The sequence below is a fragment of the Sphaeramia orbicularis genome, unplaced genomic scaffold (genome assembly GCF_902148855.1).
Source record: "Sphaeramia orbicularis unplaced genomic scaffold, fSphaOr1.1, whole genome shotgun sequence".
In the NCBI taxonomy this organism is placed as follows: Eukaryota; Metazoa; Chordata; class Actinopteri; order Kurtiformes; family Apogonidae; genus Sphaeramia; species Sphaeramia orbicularis.
In genome coordinates, this window is record NW_021941450.1 from 542,622 (window position 1) to 550,085 (window position 7,464).

The window sequence follows — 7,464 nt, forward strand, 5'->3', positions numbered from 1 at the left end:
CTGTTTCTTTGGTCCTGGTTTGTTTCTTTGGTCCTGGTTTGTTTCTTTAGTCCTGGTTTGTTTCTTTGGTCCTGGTCTGTTTCTTTGGTCCTGGTTTGTTTCTTTGGTCCTGGTCTGTTTCTTTGGTCCTGGTTTGTTTCTTTGGTCCTGGTTTGTTTCTTTGGTCCTGGTCTGTTTCTTTGGTCCTGGTTTGTTTCTTTGGTCCTGGTCTGTTTTCTTTGGTCCTGGTTTGTTTCTTTGGTCCTGGTCTGTTTCTTTGGTCCTGGTTTGTTTCTTTGGTCCTGGTCTGTTTCTTTGGTCCTGGTTTGTTTCTTTGGTCCTGGTTTGTTTCTTTAGTCCTGGTCTGTTTCTTTGGTCCTGGTTTCTTTCTTTGATCCTGGTCTGTTTCTTTGGTCCTTGTCTGTTTCTTTGGTCCTGGTTTGTTTCTTTGGTCCTGGTCTGTTTCTTTGGTCCTGGTCTGTTTCTTTAGTCCTGGTCTGTTTCTTTGGTCCTGGTTTGTTTCTTTGGTCCTGGTTTGTTTCTTTGGTCCTGGTTTGTTTCTTTGGTCCTGGTCTGTTTCTTTAGTCCTGGTCTGTTTCTTTGGTCCTGGTTTGTTTCTTTGGTCCTGGTCTGTTTCTTTGGTCCTGGTGTTGTTCTTTAGTCCTGGTTTGTTTCTTTGGTCCTGGCCTGTTTCTTGGTCCTGGTTTGTTTCTTTGGTCCTGGTCTGTTTCTTTGGTCCTGGTCTGTTTCTTTGGTCCTGGTCTGTTTCTTTGGTCCTGGTTTGTTTCTTTGGTCCTGGTCTGTTTCTTTGGTCCTGGTTTGTTTCTTTGGTCCTGGTCTGTTTCTTTAGTCCTGGTCTGTTTCTTTGGTCCTGGGTTTGTTCTTTGGTCCTGCTGTTTGTTCTTTGGTCCTGGTCTGTTTCTTGGTCCTGGTTGTTTCTTTGGTCCTGGTTTGTTTCTTTGGTCCTGGTCTGTTCTTTGGTCTGGTTTGTTTCTTTGGTCCTGGTCTGTTTTCTTTGGTCCTGGTCTGTTTCTTTGGTCCGGTTTTGTTTCTTTATTCCTGGTCTGTTTCTTTGGTCCTGGTTTGTTTCTTTAGTCCTGGTCTGTTTCTTTGGTCCTGGTCTGTTTCTTTGGTCCTGGTCTGTTTCTTTGTCCTGGTCTGTTTCTTTGGTCCTGGTTTGTTTCTTTGGTCCTGGTTTGTTTCTTTAGTCCTGGTTTGTTTCTTTGGTCCTGGTCTGTTTCTTTGGTCCTGGTTTGTTTCTTTGGTCCTGGTCTGTTTCTTTGGTCCTGGTTTGTTTCTTTGGTCCTGGTCTGTTTCTTTGGTCCTGGTCTGTTTCTTTGGTCCTGGTCTGTTTCTTTGGTCCTGGTTTGTTTCTTTAGTCCTGGTCTGTTTCTTTGGTCCTGGTTTGTTTCTTTAGTCCTGGTCTGTTTCTTTGGTCCTGGTCTGTTTCTTTGGTCCTGGTTTGTTTCTTTAGTCCTGGTCTGTTTCTTTGGGTCCTGGTTTGTTTCTTTAGTCCTGGTCTGTTTCTTTGGTCCTGGTTTGTTTCTTTAGTCCTGGTCTGTTTCTTTGGTCCTGGTTTGTTTCTTTAGTCCTGGTCTGTTTCTTTGGTCCTGGTCTGTTTCTTTGGTCCTGGTTTGTTTCTTTAGTCCTGGTCTGTTTCTTTGGTCCTGGTTTGTTTCTTTAGTCCTGGTCTGTTTCTTTGGTCCTGGTTTGTTTCTTTAGTCCTGGTCTGTTTCTTTGGTCCTGGTCTGTTTCTTTGGTCCTGGTTTGTTTCTTTAGTCCTGGTCTGTTTCTTTGGTCCTGGTTTGTTTCTTTAGTCCTGGTCTGTTTCTTTGGTCCTGGTTTGTTTCTTTAGTCCTGGTCTGTTTCTTTGGTCCTGGTTTGTTTCTTTGGTCCTGGTCTGTTTCTTTGGTCCTGGTCTGTTTCTTTGGTCAGAAGTAGGGATGCACTGATACCACTGTTTTCCAGACTGAGTACGAGTACTTCCATTTGAGTACTTGCTGATACCGAGTACTGATCCTAGTCCTTAATAATCCCATTCCAGTCGTTGGTTCCTTTTGTAAATGTGCTTTTTTGTCGTTGTCATTAGTCTGACTGGAACAAAGTGCTGCTACTGACATTTAATGTGTTGGAATGAGCGTTTGTCAGTTAATCCACCAGGGGGCGTCGCTCTGAATTAACCATACTAGACAAATACCACGAAGAAGAGGAAAGTTTAATGAAGAAGAAGAAGAAGAAGGTCAGTAATACCAAACCTGTAGACGACAGAGGAACACTACTGTGATACTAATGTTAGTGTTTTCTCTGTAAGCTTTAAAAGTTTAGCTTCAGCAGGAAGAGAAAAGACAAATGAGTGACAGGTTTGGTTTGCACTTCCGCTGGCGGCGGTCCGCACCGCTCCGTACTCCTGCTGGTATTCTGTGTCTGGGTACTCATCCTCCATCAGCTGGAAAACAGATGAATGTAGTCAGATTACAGACAGAAGGCTGCGTCTGTATCTGTGTGTGAACGGTACTGTCAGTGTTACTCTGATCATCTCTTTGGTTCCATCTCCACACTCTTCACACTCACACACATTCTTGCTCCTCCTCGTACCTGCTGCACTGAACTGGGAATGGCACACGGACACAAGTGGTATCAGTGCATTTGTATCGGATTACTTTTACGAGTACAAATACGAGTACACGCACTGAGTATTGGAGCTGATGCCTGATACTGGTATGGGGTCGGTGCATCCCTAGTCAGACGTGTCAGAAGCTGGTTCACAGCAGGAATGAGCTGATGCCAGTGCGATGGAGGAGCTCACTTTTGGGGTTAATTGGTCAAACGGAGCCAGCACAGACACGGCCTTTTCCACAAGTGTCCACTGATGAGCAGTCAGATTGTCAGGGAGGTCGTACCGGGAACCAGAAGTTCCCAGGGTCCTCTTGTGCTCGATAACAGACTGCAGCGTGTAGACCTGCTATTCCAGCGGTCTGCACATCCTGTTGGAGTCTTTTTATCGGCCGGCTGAGCTGCACCTCAGTATCTTCCAGGTGGGAGTAGGCTAAGGCGGAATGTTTAAAATGTCCGACTGTTTTCCGTGTGACTGCCACAGCATCAGCTTCACCCGTCTGTGCCAAAAGGCCCTGGTGAACAGCCTGCTGCAGGCTGTGTGCAGCACACGGCAGGCTCTGGACTTCAGCATCAGCATGTTTTTGGTGTTATCCCTGAGCACAACGTGAACAGAACTTTTTGAGATGCTCCACGTCTGAAGCATTTCATCGAACGCACCAACGATGGCCTGGCTAGTGTGTGAGCCCCGAAACGGTCTTGCATGCCGGATCACTTTCTGTGGCGTAAAATTTTCATCGATCCACTGTGCAGTTAAGCCAGTGTTTTTCAACCTTGTGGTCGAAATGGGGTCGCCTGAAATTTCTACTAATTGATAAAAAAAAAAAAGATACTGATGAAAATATTTTTTAATGATTCAATATATTTTTCATTATAATTAAAACACCACAAATTTTTCCTATTAAAAATTCAGTTCAAATCAAATTTAGGATGTAAAATCTGAGAGGGTGTGTCTGTACTGGACACAGTCAGTCAAAAACAAGACCGAACAGAGTATATGTACACTACAAACACAAAATTAAGGATATTTAATTGTTTTGGGTCATGTTTTTTGTCATTTTTGCCATTTGTAAATAAAACTGTCTGGTCATTAAAAAAAGTGTTTCAATTCAATTCACACGCAAAAATTTAAAAAGCGCTGTGCAAGAATCCCAACTGAAAAAAATAGCCCAAAAATGAAAAATATCCTTAAATTTTTGTTTCTAGTGTATGTATATAATACATGATATCACCTAAGTGTTCTCTAAAATTAACTTTTATTTGCAACATAGTATAGCAAACTATTACGTGATCAAAAACAAATGAATTTTAGTAAAATAAAAGTCTCAGTTTTGAATGTCTATGGTTGTCAGGAATTTGTGATGATAAAATGGGGTCAGGAGGCAAAAAAAGTTGGAAACCACTGAGTGAAGCTGATGACACTGCTGGTCCAAATATCTGTGGTGAAGCTAATATCTGAAACGAAGTCGTGCAGCTTCGGTAACGCCGTGTCTGTGCTGGGGATCTCATAGCTGGGCTCCAGTACGTTGAGAAGACGTCCAAATCCCATATTGTCACCAACAGTCAAAGGCTGGTCATCCGGAGCAGTGAACTGGGAGGAGCCTGTTATCTCCACTGGCTGTCTCTGGACACTTTCTCCGTCTTCTACAGCGTTTGCCGCAAAGTCGGTTGTGTCGGTTTCCCGCTGCTAGCATTAGCAAGTTCCTTGAATTTCGTATCGTGTTGGTACTTCAGGTGTTTTATGAGATTGCTAGCGTTGAATGAGCCCGTTTTCACCCCTCCCCTGGACAGGATGGCTGAACATCACTTGCAGTCAGCTTTACTTTTGTCACCGTCATTTACTCTGAAAAATCTCCACACTGCTGACATCATTCCTTCGTCACGTACCTGCTGCACTATGAAGTGATGAACGTCATGCTGCTGGAAAGTGGTATGGGTGTGGTTGTACCGGGGGAGTTTAATGAGTACGAGTACATGCGTTCGGGATTGGACCGATCCCCGATACTGGCATCGGTATCGGTGCATCCCTAGTCTGTAGTGTGTGTGGGGCCCTCCTGTGTGTGATGGGATGTTCAGTGTGTGTCAGAGCTGACGCAGCAGCTGGTAAAGGCTCCTCAGATCCAAAGGCCTTCACGGCTCCACATTGGTCCGTTTCCACATTGGTCTGTTTCCACATTGGTCCGTTTCCACATTGGTCCGTTTCCACGTTGGTCCGTTTCCACGTTGGTCCGTTTCCACATTGGTCCGTTTCCACATTGGTCCTTTTCCACATTTGTCCGTTTCCACATTGGTCCGTTTCCACATTGGTCCTTTTCCACATTGGTCCATTTCCACATTGGTCCTTTTCCACATTGGTCCGTTTCCACATTGGTCCGTTTCCACATTGGTCCGTTTCCACATTGGTCCTTTTCCACATTGGTCCGTTTCCACATTGGTCCTTTTCCACATTGGTCCTTTTCCACATTGGTCCTTTTCCACATTGGTCCTTTTCCACATTGGTCCTTTTCCACATTGGTCCGTTTCCACATTGGTCCTTTTCCACATTGGTCCGTTTCCACATTGGTCCTTTTCCACATTGGTCCTTTTCCACATTGGTCCGTTTCCACATTGGTCCTTTTCCACATTGGTCCGTTTCCACATTGGTCCGTTTCCACCCCATCACAGATGTGTAATTTAATCACTGCTCTCTCCTCTCGTCCTCACATCTGGTCTTTCTTCAGTTCACATCTGGACCAGTGCAGGTAATTGGTCGTGTTTTTTGGCGGTGCGTTAGAAGTGTAATTGGCCGGTTAATTTGATTGGCTGACGTGGGTGCCAGCTGTGTGGATGAGCCCCATCATCAGCCAACTATTATGGTCTGTCAGTTACTGTGGCCGCAGCTGGCACCAGCACTGTGTCACACAGGCTTAATGTCCACATACGGTTCCTTTATCTGATGCCCACATTTATGTGTCGTCAGTAAAAGTCCACATGCACCTGCAGTGAGCTACAGAGGAAACACGGAGGAAACACTGAGGAAACACGGAGGAAACACTGAGGAAACACAGGAAACACAGAGGAAACACAGAGGAAACACTGAGGAAACACAGGAAACACAGAGGAAACACGGAGGAAACACAGGAAACACGGAGGAAACACAGGAAACACGGAGGAAACACTGAGGAAACACAGGAAACACAGAGGAAACACAGAGGAAACACTGAGGAAACACAGGAAACACAGAGGAAACACACGAAACACAGGAAACACAGAGGAAACACGGAGGAAACACAGGAAACACGGAGGAAACACAGGAAACACGGAGGAAACACTGAGGAAACACGGAGGAAACACAGGAAACACAGAGGAAACACAGAGGAAACACAGAGGAAACACGGAGGAAACACAGGAAACACAGAGGAAACACAGGAAACACGGAGGAAACACAGGAAACACGAAGGAAACACAGGAAACACGGAGGAAACACAGGAAACACGGAGGAAACACAGGAAACACGGAGGAAACACGGAGGAAACACTGAGGAAACACGGAGGAAACACGGAGGAAACACGGAGGAAACACAGAGGAAACATGGAGGAAACACAGAGGAAACACAGAGGAAACACGGAGGAAACACAGAGGAAACACGGAGGAAACACAGAGGAAACAGAGGAAACACAGAGGAAACACGGAGGAAACACTGAGGATACACGGAGGAAACATGGAGGAAACACAGGAAACACAAAGGAAACACAGGAAACACAGAGGAAACACAGAGGAAACACAGAAACACAGGAAACACAGAGGAAACACTGAGGATACACGGAGGAAACATGGAGGAAACACAGGAAACACAAAGGAAACGTGGAGGAAACACGGAGGAAACACAGGAAACACAGAGGAAACACAGGAAACACAGAGGAAACACAGAGGAAACACAGGAAACACAGGAAACACAGAGGAAACACTGAGGAAACACGGAGGAAACATGGAGGAAACACAGGAAACACAAAGGAAACGTGGAGGAAACACGGAGGAAACACAGAGGAAACACAGAGGAAACACAGAGGAAACACAGGAAACACAGAGGAAACACAGAGGAAACACAGGAAACACAGGAAACACAGAGGAAACACGGAGGAAACATGGAGGAAACACAGGAAACACAAAGGAAACGTGGAGGAAACGTGGAGGAAACACAGAGGAAACACAGGAAACACAGAGGAAACACTGAGGAAACACGGAGGAAACATGGAGGAAACACAGGAAACACAAAGGAAACGTGGAGGAAACACGGAGGAAACACGGAGGAAACACTGAGGAAACACTGAGGAAACACAGAGGAAACACAGGAAACACAGAGGAAACAGATGAAACACAGAGGAAACACAGAGGAAACACAGGAAACACAGAGGAAACACAGGAAACACAGAGGAAACAGATGAAACACAGAGGAAACACAGAGGAAACAGAGGAAACACAGAGGAAACAGAGGAAACACAGAGGAAACACAGAGGAAACACGGAGGAAACACAGGAAACGCAGAGGAAACACGGAGGAAACACAGAGGAAACACACAGGAAACACAGGAAACACGGAGGAAACACAGGAAACGCAAAGGAAACACGGAAGAAACACAGGAAACAGAGGAAACACGGAGGAAACACAGGAAACGCAGAGGAAACACGGAGGAAACACAGAGGAAACATGGAGGAAACACAGGAAACACGGAGGAAACACAGAAGAAACACAGGAAACACAGAGGAAACACGGAGGAAACACAGGAAACACAGAGGAAACAAAGAGGAAACACAGGAAACACAGAGGAAACACACGAAACACAGGAAACACAGAGGAAACACGGAGGAAACACAGGAAACACGGAGGAAACAC

The 7,464-nt window shown here is 45.4% G+C and overlaps 1 protein-coding gene across 1 annotated transcript in view; it reads left to right on the forward strand.

Moving 5' to 3' along the window:
- Positions 1-7,464, forward strand: part of LOC115415788 (partitioning defective 3 homolog) — a gene marked incomplete at its 3' end in the record, with an annotated part of 98,072 nt that overhangs the window by 51,908 nt on the left and 38,700 nt on the right. The window contains exons 10-11 of the mRNA XM_030129426.1: positions 3,077-3,199; positions 4,156-4,268. Of these exons, the coding sequence (XP_029985286.1) occupies positions 3,077-3,199; positions 4,156-4,268 (236 nt within the window). The remainder of the gene's footprint in view (positions 1-3,076; positions 3,200-4,155; positions 4,269-7,464) is intronic.